This window comes from Erinaceus europaeus, chromosome 21, assembly GCF_950295315.1.
Source record: "Erinaceus europaeus chromosome 21, mEriEur2.1, whole genome shotgun sequence".
NCBI classification, from domain to species: Eukaryota; Metazoa; Chordata; class Mammalia; order Eulipotyphla; family Erinaceidae; genus Erinaceus; species Erinaceus europaeus.
The window spans coordinates 39897830-39914778 of record NC_080182.1 but is presented as its reverse complement, the minus strand read 5'-3'; the positions used below and the strand labels follow the sequence as shown (position 1 = coordinate 39914778).

The window sequence follows — 16949 nt, the reverse complement described above, 5'->3', positions numbered from 1 at the left end:
TTTGTTATGGTTTGCTGTACAGTACCCAGTATCTTGTATATAGCTGTGCTATTGGATGCTTTTAATCTACTTGGTCTAGGCTTTTGAGAGAGTCTGCATATCAAATACACAGCCTATATATTAAAAAGATTCAGTTTGTGTTTTGAAAAACTTTGAGACATACAATTGATTTTCCCCCCTCTCATATTAATTAACTAGTGATTTATATGTCTACATTTTTCTAAGAGTGTACATAAACACCATTCCCACTACCAAAAGACTGTGACCCATCCCTCCCACCCACTCCCACCCCCCACTGGCCCAGGAAGCTGCATGTCTACACCTCACCACAGGGCTTTTACTTTGGTGCCCTACTTACAATTTGGTCAGGTCCTGCTTTTAGTTTCCCTTTCAGATCTTCTTACTCAACTTCTGTTGATGAGTGGGATCATACCATACTCATCTTTATCTTTCTGACTTAGCTCACTTAACATAATTCCTTCTAGCTCTGTCTAAGATGGGTCAGAGAAGGTGGGTTCATTGTTCTTGATAGCTGCATAATATTCCATTGTGTATATATACCACGGCTTTCTCAGCCACTCATCTGTTGTCGGACACCTGGGTTGCTTCCAGGATTTAGCTATTATGAATTGTGCTGCTATGAACATAGGAGTCCATACCTCTTTTTGGTTGGGTGTTATGGAGTCCTTGGGGTATAACCCCAGGAGAGGAATTACTGGATCATATGGAAGGTCCATGTCTAGCCTTCTGAGAGTTTTCCAGACTGCTCTCCACAGATGTTGTACCAGTTTACATTCCCACCAGCAATGTAAAAGGGTTCCTCTGTCCCCACATCCTCTCCAGCATTTGTTGCTGCTGTCCTTTTTGATGTATGACATTCTTATAGGAGTGAGGTGGTATCTTAGTGTTGTCTTAATTTGCATTTCTCTGACAATCAGTGACCTAGAGCAGTTTTTCATGTTTGTTAGCCTTTTGGATCTCCTCTGAGGTGAATGTTTTGTTCATATCCTCTGCCCATTTTTGGATGGGGTCATTTGCTTTTTTGGTGCTAAGTTTGCTGAGCTCTTTATATATTTTGGTGATTAGTTTCTTGTCTGATGTATGGCATGTGAAGATAGTTTCTTGTCTGATGTATGGCATGTGAAGATCTTCTCCCATTCTGTGAGGAGTCTCTTTGTTTGTTTAATAGTTTCTTTGGCTGTGCAGAAGCTTTTCAATTTGATGTAGTCCCATTGGTTTGTTTCTGCTTTAGTCTTCCTTGCAACTGGGTTTGATTCATCAATGATGTCCTTGAGGTGTAGGTGGGAAATTGTTTTACCAATGTTTTCCTCTAAGTATTTGATTGTTTCTGGTCTGACATCTACGTCTTTGATCCATTTGGAGTTGATTTTTGTTTCTCGTGAGATAAAGTGGTTCAATTTCATTCTTCTGCATGTTTCAACCCAGTTTTCCCAGCACCATTTATTGAAGAGAGCCTCCTTTTTCCATTTAATCCTTTGGGCCCCCTTATCAAAGATTAGATGTCCATAGGTGTGGGGATTTATTTCTGGGCTTTCAATTCTGTTCCACTGGTCTGTGTGCCTATTTTTGTTCCAGTACCATGCTGTTTTGATGATGATGGCTTTATAATATAGTTTAAGGTCTGGGAGTGTGATGCCTCCATTTCTGTTTCTTTTCTTCAAGATAGTTTTGGCAATTCTAGGTGTTTTCGTGTTCCAGATAAATGATTGTGTTGTTTGTTCTATTCTCTTAAAGAAGCTTGGTGGAACTCTGATGGGTATTGCATTAAATTTGTATATGGCTCTGGGGAGAATATTCATTTTGATGATATTTATTCTTCCAATCCATGAGCATGGGATATCTTTCCATTTCTTGGTATCAGTTTCTATTTCCTTGAGTAGCAACTCATAGTTTTCAGCATACAAGTCTTTCACTTCTTTGGGCAACTTTATTCCTAGGTATTTGATTGATTTTGCTGAAACAGTAAATGGGAGTGATTTCTGGATGTCTTCTTCTTCATATTTAGTGTTTGCATAAAGAAATGCCACTGATTTTTGTACATTGATTGTGTAGCCAGATACCTTGCTATATTGCCTAATAACTTCCAATAATTTTCTGCTGGATTCTTTAGGTCTTTCTATGTATACTATCATATCATCTGCAAATAGTGAGAGCTTGACTTCTTCCCTTCCAATCTGTATTCCTTTGATTTCTTTCTCTTGCCTGATTGCTATGGCAAGAACTTCCAATACTATGTTGAAGAGTAACAGTGACAGTGGACAGCCCTGTCTAGTCCCCGATCTGAGGGGGAATGCTTTCAGCTTCTGTCCATTGAGTATGATGTTGGCTGTAGGTTTGCTATACATAGACTCCACTATCTTGAGGAATTTCCCATCTATTCCCATTTTTTGTAGAGTTTTGAGCATCAATGGGTGTTGGATTTTGTCAAAGGCTTTCTCTGCATCTATTGAGATAACCATGTGGTTTTTGGCTTTGCTTTTATTGATGTGGTGAATGACATTGATTGACTTACGGATGTTGAACCAACGGTTTCAATTTCTTTGTCTGTGACTGGTGCATTTAGATTTTGTAGTTCTTCTTGGTTCAGTTTTGGAAGGGCATATGCTTCTAGGAATTGTTCCATTTCTTCCAGATTCTCTAGCTTGGTGGCGTATAGTTCTTTATAGAAGTTTCGCAGGATTCTCTGGATTTCTGTGGTGTCAGTTGTGATATCTCCTGCATTGTTTACAATTCTATTAATTTGAGTCTTCTCTCTTTTTTTTTGTTTGGTGAGTCTGGCTAGGGGTTTGTCAATTTTGTTTAATCTTTCAAGGAACCAACATTTGGCTTCATTGATCTTTTGTATGGTTCTTTTATTTTCGATGTTGTTTATTTCTGCTCTAACTTTAGTGATTTCTGTCCTTCTGGTTGCTTTAGGGTTCCTTTGTTCCTCTTCCTCTAAGTCCTTGAGGTGTTCAGTAAGGTCGTTCCTTTGAGCTTCTTCTTGGTGTTTAATATGTGATTGTATGACTATAAGTTTCCCTCTCAGTACTGCTTTAGCTGTGTCCCAACATTTTCATTTGTTTCCAGGAACATTTGAATTTCCTGCTTGAGTGAGTCTCTGATTCAGTGGTTCTTAAGGAGTATGTTGTTTAGTTTCCAAATTCCGTGACTTTTAATAATTGTATGTTTGTTGTTAAATGTTAGTTTTACTCCACTGTGGTCTGAGAAGATACTTGGGATGATTTCAATGCTCTTGAATTTATTGATGCTGTCTTTGTGGCCTAACATGTGGTCTATCCTTGAGTATTTGTTATGTGGATTTGAAAAGAAGGTGTATTCCAGTTTTGGGGGGTGAAGGAGTCTGAAAATGTCCAAGAGGTCTAGTCTGTCAATCTCTTCATTCAATTCTCTTGTATCTTTATTGGTTCTCTGCTTTGTTGATCTGTCTAAGTGTGAGAGTGGGGTATTGGAGCCTCCCACTATTATTGTATTACTATTGATGTATTTTTGAAATTCTTTTAGTAGGTGCTTGATATATTTAGATGGTCCCTCATTGGGTGCATAGATGTTAATAATTGTTAAGTCTTCTTGGATGATTGATCCTCTAATCATTATGTAATGTCCTTGCCTATCTTTTATTACTTTATTTAATTTAAAATCTATCGTGTCTGAGATGAGAATGGCTGTTCCTGCCCTTTTTTGTGGTCCGTTAGCCTGTATGATAGTTTTCCATCCTTTCACTTTAAGTCTGTGTTTATCTTGTTGTGACAGATGGGATTCTTGCAAGCAGCATATTGTTGGGTTATGTTTTCTGATCCATCCCCCCACCCTGTGCATTTTGATGGGTGAGTTTAAGCTACTGACGTTTATTATTATTACGGGTTTAATGTATTGTAGTGCCATTGTTCAAAAAATTTTTTTGTTTTCTCTGATATATTGCAAGTATTATAGTGATGTTCTTGTTTATAAGAGGTCTTTTAGAACCTCTTTCAGGGCCGGCTTGGTGATGGTTGCCTCCTTTAACTGTTGTTTGTCTAAGAAGGTTTTGATCCCTCCATCTAGTTTGAATGAAAGTCTAGCAGGATATATTATCCTTGGTTGAAACCCTTTTTTATTCAGGGCTCCATAGATATCTTGCCATTCCCTTCTGGCTTTTAGAGTTTGACTGGAAATATCTGCAGATAATCTTATGGGTTTTCCCTTGTATGTGACTTTTTGTTTCTCTCTTGCAGCCTTTAGGATCCTTTCTTTATCCTTACTTCTTCTCATTGTGACTATGATGTGTCTTGGTGTCTTCAGGTCTGGGTTGATTCTGTTTGGTACTCTCTGGGCCTCTTGAATCTTGATGTGCTTTCTGTTATTCAGGTCTGGGAAGTTTTCTTCTATTATTTCCTCTAGAATGTTTGCTTCCCCTTCCTCTCTTTCTTCCTCTGGCAGGCCAATTATACGAATGCTACTTCTTTTGAGATCATCCCATATGTCTCTGTTGTTGTTTTCAGTGTCTCTCAATCTCTTTTTTAGCTCTTTTACCTCTTTCTTCACTTTCTCTAACTCATCCTCTGTATGACTGATTCTGTTTTCTGCTTCTGTTAGTCTGCTTTCCCTTGCCTCAGCTTCTTTCTTCATTACAGCTATTTCAGCTTTCAGTTCTCCAATTGCCTCAAGATAATCAGTATTTTCCTTGGGGGTCTCAGCTGTTGTTTCCCTAATACTGCCATTCCTTTCCTCCAATGTTGTTTTCATTTTTGTAATTAATAAGTTTATTATTGCTTGCATACTTTTCTTATCTATGGTTACTTCTGGCTGATTTGTAGTTTCTTCTGGGCTCTTGTCTTCATTCATTGGAGTAGCAGTTTTATTTGTTTTTGATCTACCCATTTTTTTGATTTATGTGTTTCTTTTTTTTTATGCTCTGTTGTTCCTCAGTTGTTGTGTCTTGAGTACAAGTAACACTGTACTAAATACCTTTATGACAATTGCACTCACCAAAGTCAGGAATTACAGTAGCAACTGGAGCAAGTATTGAAGCAGTTTAATTGTTACCAGTTAGCCAAACAATTTCTCCAGTCCGTGAATAAATAGTAACCAAATCCCAGTGAAGAAGAAAGAGAAAAGAAAGAAAGGATAGCAAGAATAGACAGTTATGCAATTCTACTATCCACTGTATATTCTAGGGGTAACAAGAGGGGAAAGGGAACTAGAGCAGAGATACACACATAGAGAGTCTACTCTGAGTCAGATTTCTACCCCAAAATAATTCACAAATTCAGAAAGGCAAAGAAGAAGGAACAAGTATATGACAAGATAAAAAAATTTAAAAAAAAAGAGGCAAGAGAGAGAAAAGGGAAAAGATAAGAAAAAGATCTGTAATTAAAGAGCAGTGAAAGGAAATTCCCAAATGTGTATCAGTGAATTCAAAAAAGCATACTGTTTGGTGGTGTGGGGGCTGGGGGCTGTGACTTTGGAAGCTGTAGGATTAAGGAAGAAAGGATGACAATAATGAGAAAAAGAAAAAAAAATAAAGAAAGAGAGAGAAAAAAAGAAAAAGATAAGAAAAAAAACAGTCATAAAAGGGCAGTGAAAGGAAAGGGTTTTTTAATGAATTTATTTTTAATTATTTAATTAGCTATGTGGGGTGAGGTGGGGGGGTTGGCTACTTAGAAAGAAAAAAGGCCAGAGGTTTCAGAAGGGCATAGACTTAGAATTAATGATACTCCCTGGTGGGACAGGAATTTGGTAAAGAAAAGGAGCTCCTAGCAGGAGATCCTGCTAGGAGCTGGTCCCCAGGGACTGGTTATGGGGGGGGGGGTGGGGAAGGAGGTATGCTTAGAAATTAAAAGGAAGAAAAAAAATTTTTCCCCCTTTTTTCCTACTCTAATTCTTAACCCAAATTAAGTTATAGTCACCTCCTTGGTGTCACCGCTAGGACCCCTTATTGGCTGGCCTACTAAAGGCAGAAAATCCTACCTTTTCCAGGAGATGTGGTCAGAGCTCAGCCACTAGCAGCTTCTCAGTCTGCCATCTTCTGGGAACCCCCTCAATGATATTTTTTAAGTATATTACTCTTAGAATGTATGTTGGTCATCGGAGCTCTCATTGAATGCAGTTGGTTTATGCTAATATTTTTCACAATAAAAGTCTTCTTTGAGAAGTCCCAGGTGCTTGATGTGTTTTTATTTTTTTAATATCATAGTCATTTCATGTAACAGAATAATCCAGATAACACTCTGTCAATGTATTACTGATTTTTCTTATACAACTAAGTATATACAAACAAAAGAGTTGTGTTTTTCTGATAAATTTCAAACTTGCTGTTACAAAATCTTTATGTTTGTTTGAAATGTTCATGAAATGACACCTTTAGAGTCAAATTATCTTAGCGCACAACTGAGAATGGTGCTGGCCTGTGACTTTATTATTACTGTAAATAGGTTATGAGGAGAACTATGTGCTCATAAAATATGAAACAATCATGCTTGTTTTGAACAAGGCAAGGGAACTCAGAGTGGAAAAGAGCTAAACTTAGAAACCCATAAGAACTGTGAGTTCTTGATTTAGAAAATATTACAAGGTAGTGAGGGTTTACTTTTCCCCCCCATTTTCCTCTTTCCAAATAAGAATCCTACTATGTCCTTTTCTCCTATTTTCACTTTTTCAAGAACATTTTGCAGTATGAGAAAATTTATATTCCTAAACAAAAAGCCACTTGTGTGTTTTATACATCCCATTTCAATTCATGCACTTCACATCTGGAATAATTTCCTATATCACACCCCACTCATTCTTAGAGACACAAATAACAAACAATAAAACAAACATATGATGAACATATCTATGGAAAATTTAGATCACCTAATGGCTATGCAAAGAGACTCTCATCCTTGAGGTTCAATCCCAGCACCACCATAAACCAGAGTTGAGCAGTGCTCCAGTAAAAAAAAAAAAAAAGTGATTTTATTTAGATATTTTAGGTAACAGAGAGGCAATGTCTAAACTTCTTATTCTGTCATAATCTTTCCCACATGATTCACTATGTTACATCAGTTATACATAACATATCTCCCAACCCTGAAGAACAGAAGAAAAGGGAACACAGATATTTTCTCTTCTACTCTCTCTCTCTCTCTTCTTTTTCTTTTCAGAGAGAAAAGTGGTTCTCAAAAAGTCCCCAAACAGAACTGTCACACACTTACCTCTACACCTGAAACTGCCATCGTAAATATTTATAGATTTATATATTCCTTGGGTCTGAACACATGGCTGCTTTCATAAAACTGAGTTCTTGTTCTTACAACAGAAATGGAAATAATGACTACTGGGTCTATACGTATGCTGCAGTTTTTTGTTTTATTTTTGCCACTGGGCATTCAACGAGTCAAGCTATTGATGTCTGCATTCAAAGAAGAAAGAATAGAAATTTGGTCCTTCACTTTCTACCTTTAAATAATTCAAAACAGATCAAGTAGAATTTTTCAGAAGATTAAATTATGTTCAGTGCAAGTCTTTTAAAATGACATTATCATCGTTGCTATTATTATTATTATTATTTGATGCTGAGGATAAAACCCACAACCTTCACATATTGAGGCATGCTTTTTGTACTACCTAGATAACTCCCTGGACTAATCAGAAACTCAAGAAACTTGGCCCAACAGTGAGACCTGAGTCTTTAATCAGCTAGTTCTGGAGGCTTGGGCATATCAATAGGGCTCGGTTTCCTCACAAGAAACAAAGACTGGATTGTATTATACAAAATACTAAAATGTCACTTAAAAGTTTTAGCACAGCTATGAAATGACAGCTAATTTATACAAGTTAGGTTTCAATTAAAATAATTTTAAAGCCAGTTTGTAATGGATGACCAGAGCTTGTACATGCTTGATCCTAGGAACTAAAGTAACTCAATTTACATTTTCACATACAATGTAGAAGGAGGCCTTCCCCCACCCCCTGCATGCTTCCCAAGATGTGTTTCTGTCCTTTTCAATGTAAGACTTTCCCACAGGTAGGAAGTAGTATCTCACTGTTGTCTTTATTTGTATTTCTCTGACAATCAGTCACTTTGAGCATTTTTATTCAAGTAGGTATCTTCAGTGATCCCTGTGGAAAACAGTCTGGTGACACCTCAAAGCACTAGAAATTATCCAACCCTATGACTCAATAACCCCTCTGCTAGGGATTTACCCAGAGAAAACAAAATCACCCCTCAGGAGAGATCTGTGCATATCTATGTTCATAGTAGCAGTTTGTAATAGTCCAAACCTGGAAATAACTCAGCTACCCAGCAACAGAGAGTACTTATGGAATAAGTCACACACACACACACACACACACACACACACACACACACACACACACACACACACACACACGGTGGTGGAGTTGTACTGTACTGTAAGAAATCATCTACTTGCTTCATCTTGGATGGAATTTGAGGGAACTGTGTTAAGTGAGGTAAGACAGAAGAAGAAAGACAAGTACCATCTGATCTCACATACAGATGGAATTTAAGAAGGAAAGTTGGGTCTGGGTGGTAGGACACCCAGTTGAAGGACACAACACTCGGGAACAAAGGTTCAAGCCCCTGGTGCCCCAGCTCTGCATGGGGAGAGCTTCAATAGGCATCTATCTCTTTCCACCTCTATCTCCTTCTTCCCTCCCTCTCAATTTGTCTCTATCTTTACCAAATAAATAAATAAAATATTTTTAAAATGAAGACAGAAGGAAAGGAAAAACCCAGTAAAAGTTGGACTGGGAGTTACTTGAAAGCAGAGTAAAGAACTCTAGGAAAGGGGGAGACTTATTTTCTCAACAAACATTGATAAGCCACATTTGTGAGATATTTCATACAGTAAAGGTTCTTGAAAACACATTTTGAGAAATTCTAGTTTAAAACACTTTTTTTTTCAAATGTACTATAACAAATGATAAATATGTTTAGACTCATCTAAAAGAAGAGCAGAAAGATAGCAGCAGGAAAAAAAAAAAAAAAAGCAAGGACAATTTTTCTGCAGTCATGTTGGACTCCTGGGAGGAATCCCACTAACGCCAGGCAGGCCTGACTCTCTAAAAAAAAAAAAAAGTAAAGTAAGCACTGTTAGTAGAAGCTAAACCACATAAAGTAGGAGTGGGTTCCATTCCATCTGCAGCTAGTAAGGGATGACTATTCCTTCTGGGAGAAGTACCTTGCTGCCGAGGGCACAGTAGACACAGCTCTACTGAGAAAAATACAGAGAAAGAAGACAGAAGACTTAGGGGCAACTCTCAGGGGACAAAACAGGGGATCTTGCTAGTTTAATAAAGAAAAGCATTGCAAAGCAAAACCACAGAGAGTTACAGTCCTCCTGGAAGTAACTAACCCGTCATCTGCATGTAATACCAGAAAGGTCTTGTAAGCCCCTAAAATTTCAAATATCTAAGGGCCTGTAAGAGGGTGAAAGAAAGTTCAAGATATAATCTTGCACCAATGATAGCTAGAAATGATGGTGATAATGATTAGGAGAAAGATTATTTATGAAACTATCATAGACATGTTGGACGTTCTAATTCTTAAAAATTTTGATCACGTCATGGGGATCTTTCTAATTATGTTATCTATGTGCTGGCTGGTGGGAGAAAACATCAGAGCTTAGCAACGTAAAAAAATTATTCTATAAGAGTCAATTGGCACATAAATGCCTCCAATGTGTCTATAATTTTTATTTGAAATTCTTTTGTAAAGCTGGATTGTTGTTAGTTGCTAGTGAACAGTATTTTAATGTATACATTGACTGTTCTACTTTTCCAATACAGCGTAATTTAGGATTTTGAGAAATTGAGAGGTGCACTTCCTTGCTTTATAGCACCATCAAGTCACCTAACTAGACAACGTTGCCATCTAGTGGTTTAGACATACAAGCCACCACTTTGGGGCAAGATGAAGGGTCTTTCCTAATTAACCTGAGAGGTAAGCCCAGAAGCTGCAGTAGCAGTAGGGATGCCAAAGAGGGTATGAGCTTCTCAGGGTACATACATGCTGACATTTGTTTATCTAACATGCGCTAGTTCCAAAGCCTCAACAGCGTCACAGAGAAAAATACCACCAGCACTGAAATGTAGTTTCTTTTTTTTTTTAATTTTTTATTTATTTTATTTTATTTATTCCCTTTTGTTGCCCTTGTTGTTTTATTGTTGTAGTTATTATTGTTGTTGTTGTCATTGTTGGATAGGACAGAGAGAAATGGAGAGAGGAGGGGAAGACAGAGAGGAGGAGAGAAAGATAGACACCTGCAGACCTGCTTCACCGCCTGTGAAGCGACTCCTGCAGGTGGGGAGCCGGGGTTCGAACCAGGATCCTTATGCCGGTCCTTGTGCTTTGCGCCACCTGCGCTTAACCTGCTGCGCTACAGCCCGACTCCCTGAAATGTAGTTTCTAATGCCTCTCACTTATGTTTCTTTTTCTGAGAATACTGTTCATCTATCAGCTTGGAAATGTTTTCTAAACATTCTCTCAGAATTTACAATAAGGTTGCTATCCGACATCACCATGTTCAGATAAGGAAGAAGATATCACATTGCCAATCTTGATAGAGAATCAATGTAAGCGTCCATAATCAGTCCTTGAATAAATAAGTAAGAACTTTGGTACAAACAGAGCAAACATCAAAAGGTCAGAATAGGTTTATCAGAATAGAATGCGTTCAGCTTCTTCAGAGGGTCCTAGGTCTCTAGAGATTAGTACACTTGGAAAATACTCATTGGGGGCTCAGTTAATATCAAATCCAGTTTCTCCTGATTATAATACCCAATCAGACCACTCATAATAAGCACCGTAAACATTCTGGAAAGTCACAGGGGATATGAAAAGCATGTTTAGGACCAAAATGCTATCAGAACTGCCAGTGAGTCCCTGTTCAACCCCATCTCTGGCCCTGCACAGCTCAAATCACAATGAAAATGAGATTGAAAAAAAAAACTTGAAGAAAAGAAAAAAAAACAGCCTTCTTTAGACCCTGCCCCTGTATTTTTTTTTTTTAAATGAAACAAGGATAGAAACAGAAACACAAGTTTAGATCTGTTTGGCTAAAGGAGCAGTAAGAAAGCTAGGAAAGGCAATTTTCAGGAATCTTTATATGTGTTTCTCCAAAATTTGCATCAGAGGCTGAGTCATACTCATGCAAATGAATCTCAGTTCAAATTCATGCCAGAAAAACCCAAATACACTTCCCCTATGCAAACGTAGGGAAGCAGTCACTCCTTACCTATGATAAAAAGAATTTCCACTGCAATGTCACTGACGGTCGTGCTCCTTGTCGTGGACAGGTCATCATTGCCAATAAAGCAGACGTTGTAGGGCACCGTCACGGCGACATAGAAAGTCGCCAACAGAATAAGCCAGTCCCAGCCAGCTTTAAAAGTGCTGAAATGCAGAAGTATGAACTTCGACTTTTTCGCATCAGAAACTTTGTACTCTGGAAATGCTGGTTTGTCCACAAAAACGTTCTGTAGAGAAAAAACAAAAAGAAAGACCTGAGAAGAATTGTAATATTAGAAATAAAAAATCACATTGCCTGAGCATGTCACATTGTGAGGAGGCTCCTTCCTGCAAACAATGCCAGTGTATCCCACAAGTGTCTTTCAGAAGTCGGCAATAGAAAAAGTAGAGACGTCCTCATTAAAACTGATGAGGAAACTCTGGTAGGACAGGGATGTCCAGAGTGTAGTCGTGATGGTGTGAATAATAAAGGTAAAAGTCTACTACCTAAACAACCGAGAACATTCACAGTTGCAAATATGATTCTATACACATCATCAACACAAACACACATTTATATTACTGTTAATATGTGGACATTATATACATTTAGAGTTCTGAGATAGTAATCACTGTCTAAAGAGTATGTTTTATCTAATTGTTTTCTTTAAAAATTTTTTTTTCACTGACTGAATAAGTCAAGAAATAATTTTAAAGAATGTTGTTATTATATTTATTTATTGGTCAAAGACAGCCAGAAATCAAAAGGGAAGGGGAAGATAGGGAGGGAGAGAGACAGAGAGACTCCTGCAGGCCTGCTTCACCACTTGTGAAGCTTTCCCCCCTGCAGGTGGGGACCAGGGGCTCTGAACCTGGGTCCTTGCTCACTGTAACATGTGCACTCAACTAGGTGCGCCACCACTCAGCCCCCTAATTTTTTCCCTAATACCAGCAAAAAGATCACATACACACAAACATATATATATATATGTGTCTTCAACTCTTATGGTTATTGTTTTTATTCATATTTTGAGATGTAACCAGTTATTGGCATATATTCTTAAAGACTCTACTCTCCAGTCAAAACCAATCTCTAGACAGCACAGAATGACCAAATGAATGTCACCTATCTTCTGATTAGAAACATGAAGTGACAACGGCAGGAAGAACCTTGAAAGTTTGGGAGAGGCCTTCTCATGTGATTGGTGCACGGCAAGGCTAATGAATAGACTTTTCTCTCTCCATCTGACTCCTAGCCATTTACATCTTGCTCCAAGTATAGCTGGACTTGCTAGCTTTTTCCACTGAAGTTGTTAGTAAAGTTTTAAGTTTCAAACTGGGAATCCAAATAATCCAGCATTGATTGATGCGGATTAATTCTGACACTGATTAGCCTTTGTCAAGATGTAAAAAACAGCCACATAAGAGTTATTATTCAAATCATGGGAGAAGAAAGGCAACATTCACTGTGCTGCTGATTAAATGCAGAAGAAAAGCTGTAGCTTTTATAACTGCAAAGGCATTTCACTTGGAAAGCAATCCAAATTGATGAACAGGTCTCCTTATTGCTATGAGACAAAGGAAGGCCCAACAATAGCATGTGTGGAAATCTGACAAGCCTGTGACCAGATAGTTGTAGACCTTGTTTTGACCTCTGTTAATGAGAATACAAGATAGGTAATGAAAACTTAAAATAGAAAGGTAACTTGAATGAGCAGAACAGTTAAAAGTTCTAGAATGCATGTTATTTGCAGACTGTAGTGCATTTTCTTCCCTGAGTGAAGAACAGATTAATGTAGCTTTCTCAAGGATTCCTGAAATACTTGAGGAACGATTAGGAGCAATCAGGAATGTTTTATTCATATATATATATATATATATATATATATTTCATTTCATATATATTCATATATATGAAATACATATATATATTCATATATATATATATTTCATTTTCTTTCTTCACTTATTGGATAGAGACAGCCAGAAATTGAGAGGGTAAGGGTGATAGAGAGGGAGAGAGACACTTGCAACACTGCCTCACCACTTGTAAAGCTTTCCCCCTGCAGGTGGGGACTGGGGACTCGAACCTGGATCCTTGCGCATTGTAACATGTGTGCTCAGCCTGCTGCCAGCTCCAGAAGGCTTTATTTTTTAAGAGTGATTGTTGAGAGTCAGGGGGTAGCGCAGCAGGTTAACTGCATGTGGTGCAAAGCGCATGTGGCGCAAAGTGCAAGGACCTGCGCAAGGGTCCCGGTTCAAGCCCCTGGCTCCCCACCTGCAGGGGAGTTGCCTCACAGGCGGTGAAGCAGGTCTGCAGGTGTCTGTCTTTCTCTCCCCCTCTCTGTCTTCCCCTCCTCTCTCCATTTCTCTCTGTCCTATCCAACAACGACAACATCAGTAATAACTACAACAACAATAAAAACAAAGGCAACAAAAAGGAATAAGTAAATATAAAAAATTTAAAAATAATATATAAATGAACAAAGGAAATAACATGTTTATAGTCATGACACCAAATGACTTCATTGTAGTGTGTGCCTTTAAGTACTGACACAGTACCCTGCTGGTAGTATTCAGACACTTAAGGCATTGTTCTTGCAAGCTCTCAAGGCTCTCATGTGATATTTACATCAATTTCTCTTCCTTTCTCTCTTTCTTTTTTTTCTTTTCTTTCTTTCTTTCTTTCTTTCTTTCTTTCTTTCTTTCTTTCTTTCTTTCTGTTGGAGTCACTTGAATCATCTCATTGTTGTTTAAAAGTCAGTAACAAATCAAAGAAAGTAGACATTAACTACCTTTGCCAAAGAGTACCAGGAAAAGTTAGAATCAGCATGAACACGTTAGATCTCGAGTCCCAAATATTGTTAGTGGCCTGTTGAGTATCAGTGTACTACAGAAACAACAAGGTAGGTCAAAGGACAGCAGACTGGAGTCACAACTTTTATAGCTGAGTTTCATACTAGTTACTATTAGGTCTCAAGTATGTTGTCTCTTTTCATCATCAAAATGAATCTACCTAAAATGTATCAAGAACTGACTTAGTAAAAGAATCAAACGGCAAGATAAAATGTAAGAAATCTGTCAATAGTGAAGAACTACACAAATATTAATTTGTGTTTGTGCGTGTGTGTGTGTGTGCACATGTGTATGTGACAGGGCATGCATGTGTTTGAGAATCAAAATTCATAAAAGACTGTTTAGTAAAAAAAGCTATTGTGGGGAGTTGGACGGTGGTGCAGCAGGTTAAGCGCACGTGGCACAAAGCGCAAGGACCCACGGAACGATCCCAGTTCGAGCCCATGGCTCCCCACCTGCAGGGGGTCGCTTCACAAGTGGTGAAGCAGGTCTGCAGGTGTCTCTCTTTCCCCCTCTGTCTGCCCCTCCTCTCTCCATTTCTATCTGTCCTATGCAACAACAACGACAATAACTTCCTTTCCCTTTCTCTTGCTATCTTTTAGTCCTTCTACTCTCTTCTTGAAAGGAAACAGAGATTAAGACCAGTCCTGACTCTGCTCTGCTTTTAACAGCTTGTATTGTCAGATTTATTGTGTTGCTCAGAGGTCCTAGATTACTATGTATTACCTTAATGCTCCACCCTGATGACTGTACTTTCTAAAGAAATAGCAAATAGCTAAGCAGTGACTTTTTTTTTTAATATTTATTTTTTTATTTATTCCCTTTTGTTGTCTTTGTTGTTTTATTGTTGTAGTTATTATTGTTGTTGTCGTTGTTGGATAGGACAGAGAGAAATGGAGAGAGGAGGGGAAGACAGAGAGGAGGAGAGAAAGATAGACACCTGCAGACCTGCTTCACCGCCTGTGAAGCAACTCCCCTGCAGGTGGGGAGCCGGGGTTCGAACCGGGATTCTTATGCTGGTCCTTGTGCTTTGCGCCACCTGCGCTTAACCCGCTGCGCTACAGCCCGACTCCCAAGCAGTGACTTTTGAGTCCCATTATAAGCACTATTCTATATGTATTTGAATCTAAAAGGATAAACAACATTGTCACCCAATGTGTTTTAAAGTAGACTAACATCTGCTGTGTTTAAGTGATTCTGGACAGAAGACTAGACAACAGTGTCAGTTTGCAGCATTGTAAGATCTCTGGCTAATATTTGTTTAGGTGCTCTGCCAGTTGGCCTGCATAGAATCAACCCCAGATGTGATCACCTTTGTTCTTCCTAGAAGATGTTTACTCTCACTATGGCTGACTTGCTAACTGAAGGGAGAGGTAATTATGAGCCAGTGGAAAGATCTAGTACTGTGCACTGTGTCAAGCCTATTCCTGAACGCTCAGGAAAGTGATGTGTCATTAGGGCACAGAATCCCTTGGAAACTTTACTGTTAAGTCAGGGCATGTATGACACTCAGCAGTGGGATAAGGCAGGCTAGTATGGGCATAGGTGACAATCCTGGAGAAAAAAAAAACTGGATCAAAACACCTTGTTTTGGCTTCTACATGGGGATTCTAGTAAAGAGAAACTAGGTTTGCAGTGATTTCATGTCAGAGCTCTATAGTTAGACTTACAGAATGTTCTGTATTACAATAAGAAAAGCAGGTAAAAAAAAGTTTGCACACCTGCTGCACAGCTCTGCCTCATCAAGTAGCTATGTCACACAGAAGACTCAGGCACATTCTTACAAATTATTACAGATATGTAATAATTTGATGCCATGAAATACCTTTGTCTTTCTTTCTTTTTGTCTCCAGGGTTATTGTTGGGGCTCCTGTGCCTGCACCATGAATCTACTGCTCCTGGAGGCCATTTTTCCCCTTTTGTTGCCCTTGTTGGTATAGCCTTGTTGTGGTTATTATTATTGTTGTTGATGTTGTTGGATAGGACAGAGAGAAATGGAGAGAGGAGGGGAACACAGAGAGGGGGAGAGAAAGACAGACACCTGCAGACCTGCTTCACAGACTGTGAAACGACTCCCCTGCAGGTGGGGAGCCGGGGGCTCGAACCGGGATCCTTATGCCGGTCCTTGCGCTTGGCACAACGTGTGCTTAAACCGCTGAGCTCCCGCCCAACTCCCACCTTTGTCTTTCTAACTCTCAGGACTTCTGGATCTTAGATGTGTTCTGTTGTGACACAGGATACCGCTGACCATAGGAAGCTGGATGCGGCACACAGGGGACGTCAGCCCGGTGACAGAGCTCGGACACACTATGCAAACACATGATAGATTGTGAGTGGATCAAGTGGACTTAAACACAGGCAGCTGGAAGTCTGGCTTTTGTTGGCCCCTGCTTCTTCTCCTGCTCAGATGGATCTCAGCCGAGGGAACTCAAGGTGCCCGCCATGACTGCCTGTCCTGGGAACTGAACAGGTGGGACTCAGTCAAACCTGCGCCTCTGCCGATAACTGACGTGGGGCTGAACTTTGGGTCACTAATTCATGGGCTTAGGAGACCGGCTTATTTACCCCTGCCTAGAACTGGTTACTTTGTGGTCCCTAATATGTGATGTCTGCTATAATAAAGCTTCGATTGTTCAAACCTGCTCCCAGCAGCATGACAGTTGAGTCCTTTATGTACCACAGCCAAGTTCCTTTTATTTTAAAATCAAGTTTTCCAAAATAACTCTGGCTGTATGATGTAACCTCTCGTCATGTCACTGACAGGGTGAACTCTGCATATTTATACCTGCCCGCCACTGCCACACAACTCCTGAGGGTGTGACTCCTATAGATTTCAGAACACATGTTAGTGACATTC

The 16949-nt window shown here is 39.1% G+C and overlaps 1 protein-coding gene across 2 annotated transcripts in view; it reads right to left on the bottom strand.

Annotated features, from left to right (window-relative positions):
* The window catches only part of KCNH8 (potassium voltage-gated channel subfamily H member 8), a 402367-nt gene that overhangs the window by 179836 nt on the left and 205582 nt on the right, over positions 1-16949 (bottom strand). For both annotated transcript variants that reach the window (XM_007529685.3, XM_060180873.1), the window contains one exon: positions 11244-11484. In XM_007529685.3, coding sequence (XP_007529747.2) covers positions 11244-11484 — 241 coding nt within the window. The remainder of the gene's footprint in view (positions 1-11243; positions 11485-16949) is intronic.